The sequence below is a fragment of the Lagopus leucura genome, unplaced genomic scaffold, assembly GCF_019238085.1.
Source record: "Lagopus leucura isolate 7727_CA_CO unplaced genomic scaffold, USGS_WTPT01 Super-Scaffold_100021, whole genome shotgun sequence".
Taxonomy (NCBI): Eukaryota; Metazoa; Chordata; class Aves; order Galliformes; family Phasianidae; genus Lagopus; species Lagopus leucura.
Genome location: NW_024962274.1, coordinates 11,126,913 through 11,148,673, shown reverse-complemented (window position 1 = coordinate 11,148,673; position 21,761 = coordinate 11,126,913). Strand labels below are relative to the sequence as shown.

The 21,761-nt window shown below is 43.3% G+C and overlaps 1 protein-coding gene across 4 annotated transcripts in view; it reads right to left on the bottom strand.

Annotated features, from left to right (window-relative positions):
• Positions 1 to 21,761, bottom strand: part of PAK2 (p21 (RAC1) activated kinase 2) — a 38,440-nt gene that overhangs the window by 6,611 nt on the left and 10,068 nt on the right. Inside the window, exons 1-15 of one of the 4 annotated variants that reach the window (XM_042878057.1) lie at positions 19,694 to 19,807; positions 18,468 to 18,580; positions 17,364 to 17,493; positions 16,252 to 16,567; positions 14,741 to 14,939; positions 10,060 to 10,160; positions 9,405 to 9,555; positions 8,497 to 8,528; positions 8,124 to 8,231; positions 7,140 to 7,272; positions 6,342 to 6,405; positions 5,570 to 5,618; positions 3,179 to 3,291; positions 2,570 to 2,687; positions 982 to 1,081 (exon numbers count right to left, since the gene is read on the bottom strand). In XM_042878057.1, the coding sequence (XP_042733991.1) occupies positions 982 to 1,081; positions 2,570 to 2,687; positions 3,179 to 3,291; positions 5,570 to 5,618; positions 6,342 to 6,405; positions 7,140 to 7,272; positions 8,124 to 8,231; positions 8,497 to 8,528; positions 9,405 to 9,555; positions 10,060 to 10,160; positions 14,741 to 14,915 (1,144 nt within the window). In that variant the 5' untranslated portion in view covers positions 14,916 to 14,939; positions 16,252 to 16,567; positions 17,364 to 17,493; positions 18,468 to 18,580; positions 19,694 to 19,807. Of the gene's footprint in view, positions 1 to 981; positions 1,082 to 2,569; positions 2,688 to 3,178; positions 3,292 to 5,569; positions 5,619 to 6,341; positions 6,406 to 7,139; positions 7,273 to 8,123; positions 8,232 to 8,496; positions 8,529 to 9,404; positions 9,556 to 10,059; positions 10,161 to 14,740; positions 14,940 to 16,251; positions 16,568 to 17,363; positions 17,494 to 18,467; positions 18,581 to 19,693; positions 19,808 to 21,761 lie in introns of those variants that run through there. The other 3 variants (XM_042878056.1, XM_042878058.1, XM_042878059.1) reach the window with 3 other exon arrangements.

Here is a 21,761-nt window from a genome sequence, read left to right as displayed (position 1 = left end):
TGGTTTCTGAATCCATTCTGTTTGTTCACAAACACACAACTCCTTTAAACAAACAAACAAACTCCTACACAAGAGAGCAGAGCATCCAACAACACTGCTAAGCAAGCCAGGCTGCTCATAATCTTTCTTCACACTCCATCTCACGACCAACAAGAGACTGCAAACCATCTGAGTAAGGAATACTGCTGAGATGTGTTTTTATGGCATTGCAAATTCTTACTCAAACACATCCCTTAAGTTTTTGGTTGTTTAATGCTGTGTATATGGCTGTACACCAAGAAGGCAGATCACACACCTCTCCCAGCATTCCTGACAGCCACTTTATGTAGTTTCAACGTTCTTTTTTTTCTGCCACGTTTACACACACCAGAAACTGACTTACTAAAGACAAGTTCATGCATGCATGACAATTACCTGAAAAGTAAGCAGTTTCTTTAGTCATTTCATGATTTTATTAATGAAATTGTATTACACTTTCAGTCCAAGAAAAGGACACCCAGTACAAGTGCAGTGTAAGACTGAACTGCAATATAAACTGTTAATAATAGCCAACTTCTGTGTTAGTGACCTTCTAATGAAAAGGGCAAAACATTAAAGGCAAGTCACGACAATCTGAAAAGATCAACACAGTAACTGCAGTTTCTTGCAACTCTTCTCTTGCAATCATTTCCATCTTTGCATCACTGCATGCTGCCAGTTACTTCATTTACCAAAAGACTCACATGACAACAGGCTTGCTTCAGCGTCCTTTTGGAATAATACTCTCAGAATCTTAAGCATTAGGGCCCTCAGCACTTCCATACCAGCTACCTGCAGGTTATACACTTTATAACAAGGAATTAATTTCTATCATTCATCTGCAATAAAAAAAAATCACCTCAGATTTCCCTGTCAGCTCTCTTCCTACCAATGTAGGCTCACTAATGCAAAGCTTATTGGGAAAGTGAAAGCAGAACACTGAAACAACTGCCTGGTACTCACTTAGTTTAACTGATCCATCCATCCCTAGCAGCACGTTGTCGCTCTTTATATCTCTGTGGATGACCTGGTTGGCATGGAGGAACTCAAGCGCTTGCAAGCACTGGATGGGAGGGGAATAAAAAAAAAAAGAAAAAAAAAAAAGAAAAATTTAGCATATGGAAATGCAGTTTCTGTATCTCAACATCAATCCCAAAACACTGCTTTAACTCATAACCAGCATGGAAAAACAGATGCTATAGGTTATTATTTAAAACAACCAGCAGAGGAAGCTCTTGTGCTAAACAAATACATAAATTCATTAAATACTCTTCAGATCCCTAGAAGTCAAAGATAACTGAACCACAGCTTCTCTGCTACCTTAACAAACCCAGAAATCCAACCATCATCATCACAGATGTTCACTTGGCTACACGACATTTCCACAAGTGGAGGAACTGAACTGTAAGAGACTAAATGAGAGCCCTTCAGCATGAAATTTCACCAACTGGAATGCTTCATTCTCAACATGGAAGTAACCACTGTGACAGAGAATTATGAATGTCATCAATACTGTTTTTGCTCATTTCTAGATTAAAATCTTTCACACGCAGTTTCCTCATAGAAACGTAATGAAATTTACTTTTGCAGTTTGAAAAAAGGCCAAAAAAAAAAAAAAGTATAAAATATTCTCTTTTAACATTAGCAAAAGATCTTGCATTTGCCACTTGTGTCACAGCTGTAATCCCCAGCAGGCAGCTTGTACCTTTGCTTGGTTTAGCAAAGCAGTATTCATTTACAGAATGGCAGGTATCTGGCAGTGTGGGCAGCAGGGTTCTCATGAAGTACAACAGCTCAATACTCAACTTTTACCTCTGAAAAGATTACTGTAAATAGTCTTTCTCTGCTTCCAGCTCTGGTTTCTCAGGAAATCATTACCTGTCCATACAAGTTAATGTAATGTAAAGTTTGTTTTCCATCCCCTCCCTTTGGATGAATCATCAAAAGCAGATGTCATGTTCACATAGCCAAGTGGGGCTCTGAAAGCCTATGCTTCTTCTGCACAGCAGATAATACAATTACTTCTTCCTTTGCCATAATAAGTCAAGCCTGAGCTAGATGCTGGCACTCTGACTGAGGTCAGAAGTCACTGATAACTTTTCCATCATCACACATTTTTAACTCTCAAAATCATACTTAAAATTTCTCCAGTTAGAATTTTCTGGAGAATTGTTTTCCTACCAAATCTACAAAGAAAGCAGAACTACAGATTTACCATGCAATGAAAACAGCTACTAAAACAAGACAGGGACAGTCTGCATCAAGTTCATCTTTGTTTGCCCCAGTATTTAACCCAAACACCCAGCTCAAAACTGGTGCCATTCTTCTGTGTTCCAGGTTGCACACACAATTTTATGGGTGAGATTCGCTTCGTTATTTTCCACGTGTCTCTCTGATTTTAATATTGAATCATGCTCTTAGTATCATTCGTTCTTCCTAACTGAATGGATCCAACAGCAACTGTTGCAATTACTTGTGATGTATGTGCACCATAAAACCTCTGTGAGCAGAGCACACTTGCATTCCTCCACTCCTCAATTTCAATACTCACTTCTCTGCAAACAGCAGCAATCTGTGCTTCATCCATACACGTTTCTGTGACCACATCTGTTAGTGAGCCTCCAGCTAGATACTCCATCACCACAAACAGTTCATCTCCTACGAGGTAACTGCAAACACAAAACAAACAGCATGCCCACGTGCCATCAGGAGAGACTGAGAACTGAAAAATGACAGCTAAGAGCACTGTGACTTCTGGTCAAGGAAATGATTCACAAACACTTCGAGAGCATATATAAAGAAAGCTGATCTCTGGCAGGTAGCTTGAAATGTTTATGCTGGCAATAAAAGCCCTGTGCTTTCTAAATGGGCAGGATAACACCCTACATCACAGCGTTTTCCAGCTGTACTCTTGTCCACCACTGATGCACAGCTACACACAGCACTGTGTTCATGACAGAAAGCTTCATACTGAACCGTTAAGAGCACTCCTTATAACAGATGACTTTAAAAACATTTTTTTTTAAATGACAATATAAATATAACCTCATTTGTTTTTAAAGACCCTGATAAACAGGAAGTCTGGGTCTATGACTAGAATATCAAATTGAAACTTCTGAAACCCCTAGGAATGAAGGATCAGCCAGCTGTCTTCATTTACCTGTCCAGGAAGTTGACTATGTTGGGGTTCTTTAGCTCCTTCATTACCAAGATCTCATTAATAATCAACTCCTTCTTGGGCTGTTTCTGCAGGTTTATCTGCTTGATAGCAACCTGACAAGGACAAAACGAAACGGCAATCACTCAAACTTGAGTATCAAAACCTTGCAGTCATTCTTAATACAGCAGAAGCTTAGAAGAGGCGAGAGATTCCATAACAAAATTAGGGAGTTCAGCACAGCTTGTTTGGCAGCTGGCAAGCTGACTTCTTACTAGCATACAACTTGAAAGAGTACAACTTTATTAGCATACAACTCATACTGATAGCCAACACCCTACTCCAGCAGCTGAAACAATCCAAAACCTTCAATCTAGCAAAAGCCAAAACAGATAGCAAAGGAAACTTTCAGGAGATAAAAAGACAGCTGCCTAAATTCATAACAGGCCTAAAGCAGAAGAGATGCTTGTAGCTACTTAGAGCTGTCACCCAAAGCAAGGCAAGCAATTATTTTTTTTTCATCTTCTGAATAGCTTAGTGTTTGGGTCTGAGAACGCTGGAAGACAGAAGGAGCTGCAAAAATTATTATGGACAGAAAAGATCAATCAAACAATTCAACAGAGAAAGCAATGAAAGAATAAGATGTAGCAAACTATCAAATAGGGAAGTGAGAATGTTCAAATATACAGCAAGATAAATAGTTTCTCAATGTACAAGTAAAGGAATTAGCCTGAGAGAGAACTCAAAATCAGAGAACCGAAATGACCTCCAGGAAGCTGTACACAGGTACTGGTGTAGTCAAGGAAAGGAGAATCATCAGTTGTCTGTAGTGACTGTCATAGGGAAAATACTGTCATGAGACATACCACTCTACAGAGAAAGAAAGCCCAGAAAAGTCTCCAAGCAATTAAGACAATAACCTATTCCAGAAAGAGAAGGGAAGAACATTCTTGACCAAGAAATAAGCTCATTAGATTATGTATTCCAGACTCTTAAGACAGATTTAAAAGAATTGTTAACCCAGTAACTGACACAATCTTGCAGAAATGATTCCTGCATATAGCCAAAGGCAGCAAAACAAGAGAACATGTGGCACAGAATCACAGACTGAGACTGGAAGGCACCTCAGGGCCACCCCTCTGCCCAAAGTGGCTGACTGTGAGCAGCCTGCTGAGGGCCTTGCCCAATGGAGTTTTGAATGGAGATCTCAACAAGCAAGGATTCCACCAGCTCTTTGGGCCCCTGTTCTACGTCTGGTCACTCTTTTCTAATTTCTAATACCTAAATTTCTAATATCTAACTTTACCATTCTTTAAGGTGTGTGTTATCTTTTGTCTTGTCAATGTGCATCTGTAAGAGCAATCTATCCTCCTCATTCCTACACCTTTCCCCGCTAGAGAACTGAAAACAGCAGTGAAATCCTTCTTTGAGCTTCTCACACTGGACAGAACTGTCAGAGCTTCCTTCTCTTCCACAGACATTAAGCACTGAGGAAGTCAGACTATGGTATCAGTTTAACACATGAAGACAGAGAACACAAGCAATCAATTCTTAAACCATCTGTCTAACAGGACAGAGAAGCTCTAAGAAAGGAAGTAAGGCCAAACCTTCACTCTGCAGTAAGAGGACACGAAGTGCTGCAGGGTGCAGGAAGCACATTAAGAGACAATGCACCAAGAAACTGAGAGGCTTGCATTTATTACAATGTAATATTCTACTACAGTACTGGTAGATGTGGTTACTGATGAAAGGGCAATTATGTACCAGCAACAAAACGAACTCTTATTTTCAGACTTTCCAAGGAAGATTAAGGAAAAACTAAAGCATTTAATTCCCAGTGTTTTAGTTCTGGGGAATTAAGAGACTGCACCTGAATGACAAGGATGCAGAATTCTGTTGATGTCATCATCTTTACTACGTGAGTTTGGAGGCATCAAGCAGTGAAAACAGAGCAGAACGTGGAGAGGGCATTTTAATTAAAAGAGAAAAGATGGGGACAAGCTATTTCCATATAGATAAGGTGCATCAAATCACCTCTACCAAAACAGGACTAGAGGAGAAGTATTGAAAGACCAGATGTTTTATTTCTGAACATCTAGAGTATTATTGCCACCAATATTTGAAAGATAAACTGTTTTCAAAGCACGTGTCTGGAACATCTCACTCCCTGTGCTCTACACTGGAAAGGAAAAAAAAAAACACCTCTATTTTTAGCTCTCATCATCTGATTACTACAAAACAAGGCACACACTGTTACAAATGACCATGACATTCTTTTGGGAGGTAATAACAAAGATTGGAGCCACTGAAAGAAATGCAGCTAGATTATTTCAGCCACTAAAGAACATATTTATAGGAAAAGTACTTTCAACGCCATAAGCATGGGAATCTTACCTCCTGCCCAGTAGCCACATCAATAGCTGTGAAAACGGTACCTGAAGCCCTGTGAAGAACAAAAATGTTACATGCACCCGAACAGACAATCACAAACAGCAAGTTGTGTCAGTCTTCAAAGTTTTAAGAGCTTAATAAAAAAGAAGGTGTTAAAAATAAGCAGTATCACAGAAGTGTCAGCTGGTGCAAATTCATCAGAAGTACTCTCATTTATGAGCCAATCTGTGCCTCCTGAGCTCAGCTAAGGCCCTATAATTTGTGCTGCTAACTGCAAGCGGAAAAGCTGAGAAGCCCTTTCTGCAGCATGTATTACTTTTCATCTTCCTCCAGGGGAAACCCTTTCACAAACACAAAGATATTTGGAAAGCATATAGCATGAGTCAGCTACATGTAATGAAAGCTGGATAAGCTAGAGTTTGATATTTTTTGCTCAGAACACTGCACACAGGAACACTAGAGCAGTAAATCGGTCAAGGTAACGTTGTTAGCTTAGCACACGGGAAACCAACCTCAAGAGACTCAGTGGTTGTATTACAAAATGGTTGAATGCATCTTACTGGAAGAGGACTAAATACACCCAGAGAGCTGTCACAGGGCTGTGCTTTTGCAATTGGGAACTTCCAGCACTGTAAAGCACCCATCATCTTTTTATCAATGCCTAATAAAGCCAACGCTTCTGCTGGGCTTCAGAAAGTGGCAACTACCTGACAGAACAGCACACACTGCCTTTAGAACCAACTCACAGGGAATAAAAGTTGGGACCAACACTTACCCCTGCCCAATTTTTTCATATCTGGTGTATTTTTTCTTGGGATCGCCTATGCTCACAATAGTACCTAAGAAAAAAAAAGAAAAACATTACCTCACAGAATCTTACCATGGGTTTTGGAAACGTTCTCTGCTGTTGTAGCACAGCCAATTTCTGCCAGCTCATGGTAAAAAACACATCAATCCCACTGCTCCCCTTCAGCAAGACTGCCTTGGCCAAGAGACCTCCAAGAGCGGATCAGCACTAATAGCACAGAACAGCCAAAGGCTCCTGGTTCAGTTCACAAAAGGCCCAGCTTCAGACAATCATCCTGCTAGGCTTTACTCTTAACAAGACAGATCATGCTATTTCCCATTATCTCAAGTAATAATAGTCTTCTACATAGCAAAACCCCACATGAGATTATGACAAATCCACTAGGTTAGCTTGCTCCAGAAACCAGTCAGTTCCTGACTAAAGCACAGGAACATGACTGTGGTTAAAAATTATCTTCAAGAAGATTACAGAACAAGCTACAACAGAAACAAGAATATTCTGAGGTATTATGGATATACTATACACGCTGATAGCAGTGTTACAACCAACCTTTAAATTAAAGTTCTACAAGCCTTTTTACCCAACAGACCTCCAAAGCACTGAAACGTCTGCATGCAGCTCCTCCCAGCTACTGTCTGACACACCACCAACCAAGCACAGTATTCACACAACCCTACACAGAAATAAGGGTCCAGGGAAAAAGCTTAATGACTGCTGCCCCAGAAATCCTGAAGTCTTTGCTTATCTGAAATGAAAAACACCTACGTAGTTTCTCCATGATCTCTTCATCTGACATTTTGGTCTTCTTTTTCTGCTTATCACCTGACTTTGTCCCACCATCAACAGAAGCGTCACCAGCTGGTGCAGGGATGGGGTCAATTACAGACCGTGTATAAATCTGTTTTGAGGAGATAACATTCACTCATTTAAATTGTGCATTTACAATCACAGACCTTCAGTTAAAAGCAATCACAAATTTTCCAAGATCTCTAAGCACCGCTTTACCTAACAGCTTGGAGGCAGAAATTAGGCATTGTATTTCAGTAAGACAAGATGCTGACAACCCAACTGGCCTCTGAAAGAAAGATGCAGACTCCTTCTGCCCAGAACAGATGCTTGCTTGGAGATTAACTGCCACAGACAGACATTTTTGGGGTTTTCTACCTGCTTATTCTTTGCAACCTATGACAGCTAAATAGTTGAAAGGGCCCTTCCTTTTACTTCCTTGCTGCAATTTTCATCTTTCACAGAATAGGAATCAATACTGGATAGTGAGGATAACTACCCCAAAAAAGACAAAAGAAAAGATCTGTGCTTTAGCATGAAAAGCATCATTAATGCCTGGGAATTTCCCAGTTGTCCCCAGTCCCAGGGATTTTCTTAGAGCTTTATTCTGTTTCCTTCTGAGTTGTTCATACAATAGCCATACATTTGAAAAACAATGCAAGTTCACAGCTGCAAATGACTACTGCAGCAATACCAAACTGCAGCCTTATCTCATCCTGCAAGTTTAGAAACATCATTTCAGTCTGTGTGAAGCAGAATCAGCATCAACTGATGAGTACAGATAACTCACATGTTTGTGCTGCTGGGGTGAAAATAACAGAATAGCAGTATGCACATCTACCAGGGTCAAACGAATCAGGGAATCCTGAGACTTAGCAAGCTGGATGGGCAGTGCAGGATAATCACAAAAAACAAAAGTTCTGTGAAATGCAGGTTAGCACCATCAGTTGTATCACTTCTCACCGATTTCGTGTGATCTGGGCGCGGAGCAATAATAGGAGGCGGGGCTTCTTCATCATCATCATCATCATCTGCCACAGCTGTTGATGGCTCTGAACCTTTGGCATTGGTCTGCATTTTTTTCCCCAAGTTCAAGAAAACACAAATACAAACAAAATTGTTTTCCTCGCAACATTAAATTTTTGTTTGGGGTTTTTTTTTGTTTGTTTGTTCTCCTATAAAATCTAAGATTGTTCTTACTCACGTCAAAAGAAAAGTACAGGTTGATGGGTATAAGCAACCTGTTACAACTGATATAAGATTTGGTACACAGGAAAAACAGGAGACCTGCAATAAACGCGCTTAAGACGACACAGCGTAAAGTAAACTCACTCACCGTTGGTGTTCCTGAAGGGAAACCATCTTTTTCTAGATAGGAAAAAATGAAAAAGACAAAATCCTCAGAAAAAAAAAAATCATAGCAAGTAAACTGCACAAAGAACAGGGATCACCTCAGATTTCTTCATTTCTCAGAAAACAAAATCCGAGAGTAATAAATAAAGAAAGCAGTACTGCACTCTATCTCCAAGCAGAAGGAAGTTTCCAAAGCAGACAGCACTATTTGTTTCCCCACTTGCTCTTCACCTCACCTGGACACAGTTTTCCAAACTCAGTACTGCCCACCGCACACCTGCACCCTTGTCTTACTGAGATGTGAATTAGTGATTAAATAGAGATGTGTTCCACTAGCTGTATTTTGAGTCAAGGATGAGGACATTACAAAGCCTTATTACTAAGCTATTTTCTGACTGCAAGTCCTTTGGAAGGGAACTGCATAAAAGGAACTGTGTGCATTTGTAGGACAGTTGCTCTAAAGCCCCGTCATGTAGCTCCTGACCTAGAGCAGTAACTTATTTTACATCTTTGGTGTCATTATGCGGGTAAAAGGAACATGCAAGTTCACAGATAAAAAGCATCTAGATACACATTTCAATCACAGACCAGAGGAGCAAGTTCTCCACTACGAAACCAGCTGATCAGTCACAGATCCCCAGCTTCTTCATGGGCTGTGCTTATATTTGGCTGCTACTTTGAATTAACTGGTTCCATTTCTTTCCCTTTCCACTTAAAGTGGGAAATTTACTGGATAACGACAGTTTCCAGTAAGTGTTAAATCCATCTTCAAATTTCTTGTTCCTTACTGAAAAGTAGGCTGCTCTTTCAGCATTTGAATCAGATTAACAGTTCACAAAGAGGAATGCCCAATTCCCCTTTCAGGATGCTTTGTGCATACTTGCATCTCACCTGGAGCAGAAAAGCTCAGATATTTCTGTTTTGCTGTGTCTTTGGAGTCGTAGAATTTCAGCACATCAAGTACCGCCTGAGGGTTTTTCTTCTGTTCTAACTTGGTGATATTTGAGGTCTGTAGCAACCGAGCCCATTGCTCTGGCATTCCCTGAAAGAAAAAGCCATTTAAAAAGCAGAACAAAAGCATAACATGTGCAGCCTTAAGCACACCAAAATATGTGAGAGATTTACAAAGGTGATGAAACAGATGAAACACAGCTGAAATACCTCCGGATGTCTCAGCATCCCAAGCACTCAGGGGCTCCAGCCCTTCCTAACACTGTGCCTTCCAGGTATATTCAGTTTGTCATGAGGAATGGGAATACAGAAGCACTCAACAGCACCGGCATTACAAACTATGGAAAGCGAACTGAAGAGGGAGGTTTCCTTCCCTGCAGCATTTCTTAAGGAAGGCTCTCCCAGGTGACAAAGCCCTGGATGTGATACTGACACTGCAGGAACACTAACAGGTCACAGTCTCGTTACTCTGTGTGCTTTATAAATACACAGTGTAATTATGTCTTTGATAAGAACAAAGAGATTAACTCTTCATTCTAAAACACCACAATGTTCTCTGTAGCACTGACCCACAGCTGATTTGTCAGCGACTTACAGTGAACTCTCCAGTGACAGCATCAAAGCCAACATGGATAGTATGCTCAAAGTCTGACGGCGGGGAGATTTCTGGTCGTTCCTTTTCCTTCTTCTTGCTTCCTGAAAATGCAAGGAGAGACCTACTGAGTAATGATTTAACGTCCCACTGTCCCCATTTCATATAAGAAATCCAAGCAAAATGAATGGGATGAATGCAACCATTATTCTTTTTGCTGGATGGCAGCATTTACACACACGACACAGGAGTTTGATACCTTCAAGTACAGACTTCATGTAACAATCACCAACTCCTTTCACTCAAATCACTGCGCTGTGGCAGGAATCAAATCAGAGATTACGAGCCCCAGAGCACAGGGAGCTCTGGAACACATGAAACATTCACAAGGGAAAAAGCTGACATTTTCACGTGGATTAAGAACAGCTCTGAAGGGAACTTCAGTTCAATCTCAATTGCACCCTAAAGACAGTTAAAACTCAGTCGTCCCACTGCTTCAGCTCAAGGTAATTAATGCAAACTACGCCTTCCTCAATGAAGATAAAAATTGACAGCCTCAGACCAACTATGTAATTTAAACTGAAAGGGGAAAGAAAAAAAGTATAACAAGAAAGCAAATCTAAGAAACACCAGAAGCAGAAGATAATGAGAAGGACCACAAGCACAACCCAACCCACACTGAATTACGTTCAGATATTTTATAATGCACAAGGTATGGTTTGGGAATTTTTTCCCATTCCCATTCCCTGCAAATTGTCTTCAGTTTCTGTTGAGCTCTAAATACCAACCCCAGTTAGGCACCATTACGTTCTCTTTACTTAGTGAAAAGGTTCAGAGTTGGAAGGTTTCAGGAAACAAAGGCCGAGTCCTGCTTGCTTCCCCCAGGCAGAGGAGCTGCTGTTTGCTCTGCAGGAGACCTGACACCTGAGGCTTCACACTGCAAGGCACTGAGCAGTGGAGCGTGTCTCATTCGATACTGAGAAAACAGCATGTTAACTCCTGAGAATGCCTATGGGCTCAGGGAGCAGAGCTGAATCAGCTGCATTTACCGTAGCATTTATGAAACAAACAAAAACTGCTTTGCTTTAAGAAATGAAAAGCTGTAAAGATTCATTACAGAAAAAGTGCAGATAGAATAGGGCTTGCTTAGTGACTGTGGTTAAACGCTGCCGGGGCAAGTGATGGGGCAAGCTAAGTCACAGCACCCAGAGCCAGGGACTGTCCAAAATCCCCTCTTGCTGGCAGGAAAGGAAGGACGGGAACACAGGACAATGCTTACAAACGAAAAGCCATGTGGGCTGCCTCAGCTGAACAATGCAGTGGAAAGACACAGCTATTATAAACAGGATATCTTTAATATGGCTGCACAGGTCGGAGCCAAAAAGCAAACGGACTGTCAAATGTTCTCATTTAACATCTTTAAGGAAAGCCGTGCTCCTTCCCAACCTTTTGCAGTTGTTTATGTGAAAGCAGGAGGAAGAAGAGCTATATTCCTCAGGAAGATTACTGTACCAGAGCACTTAACAGCTAAGGAACATGGCTTGGTGCTCAAATCATCCAGAATGTGCTGCACAAATAAACCCCATCCTCCCACAAATACACATCTCCCGAGTACACCAGGCAGGAGCCGAAACACAGCTCTGCCCAAGAGAACAGCAGATCAGAGACTTTAAACAAATGCACAAGCAGCAAACTCCAGTCAAGAGGCAAGTCCGGAGAGCCATGCTTTGGCAAGACATACTTGAGACTCTGTTAACAAGGCCACTGTGAGGCCAGGCTATTTTTAAACCTCCAATTATGTTTGCACCACAGCTCTCAGTTTAAATGGGAATCCCTTTAATAAAGGGCAACGGTCATTTTGAAGCACAAGTGAACTTCGGATTTTCCCCATATGAAGCCTGAGCCCTTTGAAATGCATTAGCCATGCACTCCTCCTGCATCACCAACCTGTACCAATGCAAGGGGCCCCTGTGCAAAGCCTTGCATGGCAGCATGCTCCAGCAGGACGGCCTCAGCAGCCCAGGAGGCACTGGCAAACCTCAGGTCCCCAAAGCACAGCTGAAACCATGGGGCTCTGCTCTGAGTCTGCTGTCCAAGCACGTTGCATGCACGACCCTGGGGCCTGGGCTATTCCCTGCAGCACTCCTTCAGTAAGTTCTGCTCCAGAATAAACATTTCTGGGTTGAGAAGACTGCTTCGAAGCTTTCCAAAAATGCACACAGGTTCATCTGACTTCAGATGCTTGGCCAAGGAAATTCACGGCAATTAAGTACTCTAGTAAAAAAGATGACTATCTCATCACTTATCTGGAACAATGGAACTGGTGGCAAAAGCTCCCTGATGAGGTGATTTAAATGTGATTTTTTGCTGATTATTTCAGTACAGAACTAGCTCAGAGTTGGGGCAGGAGCCCTGCTTGTGCTCAGCCTGCTGCTTGCAGCAAGTGCCCCAGCCCACCTCCCATGGGAGGAGCTGAGGGACTCAATGAGACAGCCAGGAGGGACAGAATAAAAAGCCACCTTTTCCTCAAACAGGCCTTTCCCATGGGAGTGCACATCAGCTATGCCAATGAACAAACAACTACCACCAACCACGTTATCATACCATCATATCACATCATTATCAATCATTATTCACTGGAACAGGCTGCCCAGGGAGGTGGTGGAGTCTCCTTCTCTGGAGATGTTCAAGACCTGCCTGGATGCCTTCCTGTGTGACCTGCTGTAGGGAACCTGCTTTGGCAGGGGGGTTGGACTCTATGATCTCTGGAGGTCCCTTCCAACCCCTACAATTCTGTGATACTGTGATACCACACAGAAGTTTTTTTCAGAAGGACACTGTTTCAAATACTTTTCAACATCTAAAAGACAAAGTGGCACAACTTTTGCTGTAAGGACTTCTACTTTGCGCCACCAAGTATCAGTTGATCCACAGACACGCTGAACAAGCATGCAGATGAATGTTGGTATTTACAGTATTTACAGAACAAATTGAAGTATTCACATTTTAAAGCAATTTCAGGTGACCTTAGACAATGCCCCAACCACCCTCATGGCCGTTCCAGCAATGAATGAACCCACTGTCAAGATGGAAAGAGGAAATGTCTGAGGAGAAGTAAAGGCACTGTAACACTTTACAAAGCTCTCCAGCCACCCTGTGCCTGCTTGCATTAGCAGCTCATTTCACAGCACAAGCAAGTCTTACTCAGTATTATTAGTTCAGAGCACTTTCCTTCACAGACCCAAGTCTTGCTCTCAAGGTGTTGCTACCAGCCTGCACTTCCTTCTCACGTTTGCTTTACAGACTTACCTCTTTAAGGCTTTTACCTGTACCAGATAAAAAGACCACCACCTGTACTGCTGTCATGCATCCACAGCCAGTTGCTGCACAATAAGTGACCTTGTGAAATAACTGTTCTGCTTCCAAAAGCCAAACCTTTCTATCCTCTGAAAAGGAAAACACGCCCACCATCCCCAGCAGCACCGCTGCCACATTGTGGCAAGCTATCTGTGAGTGTAGGAAGCCTGCTGCAAGCATTTGTTGCCATTTGTTCACAGCTGAGTAAGAACCAACACCAGCACTGGGGGAAACTCTTAGTGGAGTGAATGAGCTACCAGAGGAGCAAAGTCTCTTTCAGCAGACAAACCTGTGTCAGCACGTCTGAACCAGGCCTACCTAACACATCAGTGCCAACCCAGTGCAGGAAGCCAGGAGCGGAACTGGAAAGCACTGAGAGCAGCCAGGTCTTCCCCGTGACAAGGCAGTAATGTGCAACATCTTTCCTAACACCGACAGAACAATACAACACATTCCTCTGCCTCAGTGTCTGCTCTTCCATAGGGAGCACGTCATATTTCTGTAACCCATTCCCAAGTGTTTGTAAACAGATACACAGCTCAACTGGTCCCAAAATGCAGGACAGGGTGCACTCAACTACCAGTGACAGCTGCTGAGTCAATCCAAAAACACAACTGATGTCAACATGCGTTAACATTTAGTATTGACTGCTGTCAGGAATAAATTTTAAAAAACACTGAAGGGTACAGAGTAACAAAACACACTGCAGTCTCAGGTCAGGCCAGTAAATCTCTGCATGCTTCTATTCTAGCAGGCGTTAGAAGCCATTTCTACACAGAGGTAGATTTTCCCCTGCTGGTAATTAACCTGAAATGTGCAGTTACACAGATCTGATCTCTGGAGGAGCACTTCATTTTTCCCTATTCTCCTTCAAATACCCCCTGCTTTCCCACTTCTTACCTCAAAGGTACCACCTTAACGGTCATTAACATCAAGTAACTTCCAAAACAGATGGATGCTCAGTTTAAACTAAAAATCTGTTCTTAACTTAGCAAAATGGTAGGGAACATGATATGCAGGAATCAGAAACATTTATTAGGGTTGTTGAAAAATGCAGCAAACGTGACAAGTACTAGGTTGAGGCTTTTCTTAAGGACTCATTCAGTTTCTCTTCCTGAGCACTTCATCTTCAAGCAACCCAGGGCAAAGGGAAAGAACAGCTCACTGAACACACAGATCAAACTTCCTGCATTTTCTCTAATACTCAGACAGGCTGCAGTAAAGAAATTCCACAATCTCACTTGCAGATTATGGACTCAAATGCATAACGCGCTACAAAACCTTGGAAGAAGAATAAAGAAATAGATAGAACATTGAGGCATCTTACCTTTTTCAGTGCTAGAGAATATGGAGATGATTTTATTCCTAGGTTTTCTCTCTTCTGGTACGGAGGGCAGAGGTTTCAAGCTGTGGTTGGCAGACAACGGGTCCTTTCCCCCATAACTGCTCATCCGCACAGGAGGAGCTGGTGGCTTGTCTTCCAGTTCTCCGTTGTCAGACATGGTTCTGAACAGCTAGTGAGGTCTCTGAAACAGAAATATTGGTTAAACCATATGAAGCAAGCACGAAAGACAGAAACAGAGCATTTCTTTTGTTGGCCAGTAGGGAAAGGAGGTACAAATTCATCTTTGAAAAGCACAGCAAGCGCTGCATTGCTCAGCACTGATGCTTCCCTCAAGGAAAAGCTCCTTTCCTCCTCCCTTCTGGCTCCCCACTCCCACCCTGGGCCACCCCTTCACAGTGCAAGCAGCAGCACTTGTGGGATGCAGTGACAGGCTTCTCCAGTGATAACACCAAGCCAGTCAGAAACAACAGTTAAGATGTGCATCAATTCCCCAGTCTGGTTCGCTAACTGTTTACATCAAGGCTTCATACATGCAAGTGATAAAGCACATAAGGACACTAGTGTAACCTAAGGGCAGTTCTAGCTCAGTGCTTCATGCTACAGAGTCCTTTCTTGTCATTTATCTTGTGGAAAGCAGAACAGCTTACGTTTAGAGCCATAACACACCGTCCCCATTAAGCAGAATCAAGAATATCTCTACCCAATTTACACAGCCTAAATAAAAGAGCACGGATACAGATCTACTAGATGTATTCCACTTCTGAGCAAGGACGTGCACAGCTTCAACCCTCTATCCCACACTTTCTTCACTTGTGAGAAACACCCATGTAAATGCACACTCACACACTACTGTCATAACCCTACCAGAGTTCTTAACACAAGAGTGAGCACAAAGAGACAGCTACCAGTGCCAACACGCAGCACAACAAAGCATCTGCAGGAGGCGTTCCACATTCACTCAATGAAACCTACAGCAGCCTCTCCTCCCTCCCCATGATATACTGGAGATTTTTTTTGCTGATCGCCAAGGAAAAGGCATAGGCTGTAAATAGCATACAGAAATCATCTCTCCATGTCAGCTGAATAAGAAACAAGCCCCTCATTCCTCAATGTGCCCAAAAGATGAGCAAGCCCCCTGGAAGAGAAGTCAGCACCCCTCCTCTGTTTCTCGTGATGTTGTCAGTGCCATTCAGAGCCAGGCTGGGATGGTGAGTACAACCTGCTATCGCTACCCACGTCTTACTCACAAAGTATAAACACTGCACTGCACACTGTGTGTGGCTTTCACAGAACTGCAAATAGGAGGGCTGTCCTTCCTTGCTGTTACACACCGCAGAGAAGAACGCTGCCAAATCCCAACTAGGAAAAGCAAAGCAGGCCAGCAGCCCAAAGCAGCACGAGAGCAAGCTTTTTTACACTGAGAAGCTCAAAAGAGATTGAAATGCATTACCACCATGAATGCCCACGAAAGCACATCATTTCTGCACAAATACCTTCAGAGGCACAAACAGCACGAACCAAAGTTCTGGCAGCCTCAGTTGAGAAGTGACCATGTGTGGGTTGCCCCACAGACTTACAGACTGATGGGAAACAGCTGTCAAAGCTGCACAACATCCACCTAGACAAATCTGCCTTCAAGCCCTCTTCCTGATGACAGAGTGATAAATAGGCCTGCAGCACTGGACTCAGCTGGTGGGGACGCAGTCGTAGATCAGACCGTGGTTCCTAGCCTTCCATTTTTGCTTACTGATTGCTCTTTCAGATGTTGCAAGTTATCTGCAGGATCTTCTCAATTTTCCAGTACCTACCCTGCAATATGAGAAAAAAGAACCCTGGAATTTAACAGCACGACTGAGCAGCCAATCCACAGGGATTTTAACTCCAATCTCTTTCCTAACAATAAGCACTGCTTTCACAAAAGCATGTGCCACCAGTTTGAGGCATATAATCTCCTTGTACAAATCACCACAGTTGAAGAGTCCTGCTCTACAGAATCAGTTTTTAGGAGTGCAGAGGTAGGACAGTACAGTAGGGAGGGTCTGTGTCAGCAAGAACACAGCTCTGAAGTTGCACTTGGAGTACAAGGGGGTAAAACCCATCTATCCATGCGTTGCTTTGAGCTGCTTGATATAAGCAACAGCAAGATGCAAAGGCAGCCAACCAGCCTGTGTCTGAAACAGACAGACTGGTCCTCCAAGCCCATGCTAAGTCCCTGCATCCTTTCATTGACAGCCCAGCCACCTAATAATGCAGTAACATGAGATTCAGGATGCCAATTTTTACACTTTCCCACTTTTATTTGCATGTTTTACAAAATGGAATCCTCACTATAGTGAAAATTCTGAATTTTCAGTGATAAGAGCACAAACAAGTTCATCACATATTTGCCATCACAGCTGAAGATAACTACTCCTTAGCACTTCGTATGTTCAAGAGAAGAAACCAGTAAGCAACAGGTTGGAAGCAACTATATGGAAACCCCAAATCCATCTATTCCACCAGAAAATGAGGCACTTCAAAGCACTGATGTAACAGCACCTGTACTGAACCTCTGAACTGCAACTCCAACCAGCTGGTTTGTGTTCAGGAGCTTCCTTGACTCTACCTGAAATAGAGTGGAGGAGCAGGAGAGGAGAAAACAAGTCCACGTGGGGCTGCAGGGACCATCAGGTAGAGAAGCTCAGGGCTGATGGAGCAAACTGGCTGTGGAAGAATGCTCTGGATCAGCATCACACCTAAGGAAATGCATTTGTTATTTGCAGTTAAAATCCTTCAAGCTCACTAAAGCTTGAAGAAGCAGAAGAAAGGAGCGGTTCCCTCCTCCTTTGTCCTTAAGCCCCTCTTCATTATGCAGAGGAAACTTCCATTGCCCAGGAAGCACTTCTGAAGTGGTTGTAGAGGTTTGGCCTTAGGTGCCATGATTGGAAGAGGTAAAAAAATAGAGAAATAAAATAAAGGACTGCAGAGATACATCTAGAAGCTCCTTTCCTCTTCTCTCACAGGAAAAGACACCAGGTAGGGGCAATCATTCTTGTCCCATCGACAATCAAGTACAGGTAACAGAGAGAAAAGGATGTTATCAATGGAAATGGATTCACCTTAGCCAGTGAAGATAACATTACTACTAATAATGGATTTGTGCATTCCTCACAGTCACAGTGGCACTATGTTCAATTACCAGAACTAGAAAGTGATGGAAAGAACCACAGACAAGCTGTGAGGCTGCAAACCATACTTAACTACAGACTTCAGACAGATTCATTCCCACCACAGAACAGCACTGCAACCCACTACATTCACAAAAAAAGACACAGAGCTGAACCCTTTCCTCCCAACAGCTCTGCTACTTACTCCACAAAACATAATCACAGGGGCCAGAGCCTGTGACCGCACAGCTCTGATTCTTGGTGTATATCTCTTGCATATGACAGTACCCCCTATGGACAAAGGATGTACTTTCCTCATCCTCTGCAGACCTCAGTGCCCTCACAACTCGAGCTGCAGAAGCAGAAGAGTAAATGCATCCTCTGTCCTGCTGGAGAAGCAGCAGGAGGGCTCCAATGCTGGGCAGCAGGGCAGCATGCTCTGCCCTAGGGCTGCTCTTCAGCTCCTTTGAGTTTTAAGAAAGGACAAATGTTTTTCATCTCTGTCTTGTTTGCAGAATGACTAAAGGGAAATAAAATGAAATCAAAGACGAGCACTTTCCTACCTGCTTTTGCATGCTGTCACAGTTTTCTTAGCATGCTTTACTTGAGCATATCAGCTTTTAAACATACATCATGTGTGTCCATACCTCAGCAGAACTGTGCAGAACCGCAAGGCCTTGAGCAGGGGGAGGAAGAGAGAGAAAAATCTTGAGGATCCATAACATCCATAAGGAGTTGGAGTTTCTTTGTAAAACGTTCAAATTAATATATTTGTGTCCTCCAAGCTTCACCTCTATTTCAATGTCTAGGATGTGACGCAAAAAGAAACCGGCCTAATGCTTGGAAAACGCAATATTGAGCTTGGAGCTGTTTGATAGCACAGATGTGAATTCCTACCCCTGCCACAGCACAGCCTCACTTCATGCTGCCCCTCTCAGCAGCCATAACTAATCCTCAGCAATACTTACACTCTGATGGGAAGCTCTTGGAGCTGCCAACTGAACTCAGCCCTGCTTCGTGCAGGTAAAAATTACTCAGTTTATTTATCTATCATCAATGTAACACCAAAGGAGCAACACAAACGTCAAACAGAAGTCTATTTTACAGGGCTGACCAAAAAGCAGAAGTAACCCATTACCCTCTAGCGTGATACTAAGAAACACAACCATTTTGCTTTTGAAATTGCAGCCTGATGTGGCTACAGAACCCCACTGGGACAGCACCGGGACTGCTGCAAGAAGTGCAGAGCACTCGGGCACGGCTGCATGCACAACACCTGAAATCAGTACAACACAACTATGAGATGTCCGATGGGAGGAGCAGAAGAAAAGAGAGGAGATACAAAGAGTGCAAAATAGCCTGACCCTTAAGGGCTTCTGCCCAGCCCCGCTCTGGCTCAGGGCATGAGGTCTGAGAAAGGCCAGTTATCCTCACAGCAGTCGGCGTGGCGGCAGCGCTGTCATCTGCTCTCTTCCTGCAGAGCCTTACAGGGCGCTGCTGGCAACGCTTGTCATGCACAGAGAGCAGCATCCGGGACAGGCAGGTCCAGCACAGAGGAAAAGAGCAGAATAGATGCCTTAACTTAATCTCCAAGGCGAATGTTGAGTGGGAAAAAAAAAAAAAAAGAAAAAAAAAAGACAAAGTAAAAAAAATACAAGAAAAGAACTCATTTGTGCTACTTCCAAGAAAAGACTGGTGTGACAAGGGAGATTGAGAGTCGTGTTTCACTCTTGATTTGTAACACAAAAATCCCTGGGGAGATGTTCAGAGACATTCCCAGCACACTGACCTAATTTGTTATCTTGTCTTCAGCCTTCCCAGCACCACCATTCGTGAGTAGAACACCTTCCTGGAGGAGACAAGCCGTGATGCTTCTTTATTCCGGACAAGGGAGCAAAAAGACCTTCCAAGAAAACAAACAAAGGCATTGTGCAGCTCATCAATGCACTCTGGAGGGCTGGTCTTTTCAGCAGATATTCTATTTTCTCGGGCCAAAAATTTTTTGAATACAAAAGCAGAATGCAATGTCTGCACGGGTATTTTTCTAACACTCCTCTCTTTTTTTCCTTTTTTCCCCTCCCACCCCCCCCTCGAGGCTCCTGTTGAGCAATAGATTTCCTGTGATTAGCTCACAGAGTACTGATTATAGCTCACTTCCTCCCAGGGATTAGCTGAAAGCAGCTTTCTGACAAGTGTGCATTCAGACGGTGCTACCTTAGCCGCAGCTCACTTCCTGCCCCAGCACTCAGCAGCTCACCCATCCCAGATGATTTCAACGCTGCAGACAAATCCACAGAACCAGCAAATCTCAGACCGTCTTCTCCACGGTTTTGTTTTCCAGCAGTATCAGATTTATTCAATCTGACCTAAAAAGGAGTTTCTAGAACAGTGGAAGAGCACCTTCGGTGACTGGAAATCCTCATCTCTCCATTCCAACTCAAAAAGTTGTATTCAAAGTTGTGGCTGGCCAAGAATTACCTTCCCAAAGACTCGGCAAACGCAGCCTCGGATCTTCTGTCTGCCAAAAGAGGACTTGTGCAAAAGCAAGACCAAGAGCAGCCCTGATAGAGGCCGGTGAGAGCCAGCAGGGTGATGGCTTCCACCTATGCATGCAGATGTGCTAACGGCACGCAGCTCTCCAGCCCTGCGCCTCTGCCAGCCTCCAAGGGACTTGTTGAAACATCTCCTTCCACCTTCAGAGGCCTCAGATAAAATAAGCATTTGGTCTGCGCCAAACCGCACGCCCGCGAAAGCTAACAGTTATTTTTATTTAACTCTCCTTTATGGGGAGGGAAGAGGAAACTAGGCTAATCTGAAATATTCCAACCAAGCACAAAACTCTCCAAATTACAAGCATAAGCAAGCAAGATACACTTTCAGATGATGCAATCAAGAGAGCTGATTTTATATATATATAAAATCTGAGCACAAGCAACACAAACTCTTCATGAAGATTTATGCAAGGACATACTGTATTACTCAAGTCACTGCCTGGCATGGCACTGAAGGTGCTAATACATCACCAGTCTTTTTTTCTGCAATATCAACTGCCACGTGCAGCAGTTCGCTGCTTTCAGCTGCTAAAGAGGCAACCATGAATGTTTTGAACTGCCCTTTCCTGCTGACTTCCCTTACAGCTGCACGCAACAGAGGCAGTGCATCGCGTTGCCACTCTACCAGCAACACAGGAGATCCTCAGCCTCCTGCAGATCAGATGGGATGACACCCACACTGCAACAGAACCAGCTCAATTCTTTCCATTTTATCTTCTTCTGACTCCTTCCGATATGGAACTCTGCAGATGCACAAAGCTCTGCTCTGAACATGCTCCAGAGTATCATTTTAGAAATAAAAGCAGACCCACCCTCCCAGAAGCATCCAGGGGCAGACCTGCTGTCCTGCAGAGGATGCCACTGACACACAGCCAGCCCTCAGCACAGGCACAGGACAGTACAGCTTCCAGATACCCACTAATAAAGATAAGCAAAACAGTCTATGCTTTTCTGATCCTGGCAGCCTCCCAGGCCAGGTTCACACCGTGCCTCACGAGCTGAAGACATGGTGATAAGCAGGAGCCTCAGTAAGGATAAATGTTTTCTCCCTAAGTTTCACTTTATGAACTGGGAGGAGGGAGATCGTTCCAGAACTATCAGCTCTGGTCTATGACTGAAACAGGTATCAGTGGGGAAAAATTCAGAGGCATAGAACAGACAGGATGTGCAGGAGTCCCAGTGAGGGTCCATCAGCACACAGAAAACTTCAGCCAATTAGCAGTACTTCACTTTCCTCCATGTCGCAGCCATCTGTAAGCCTTGTGATCCATCTCTGCAAGCCCTTGTGATCCATCTCTGCAAGCC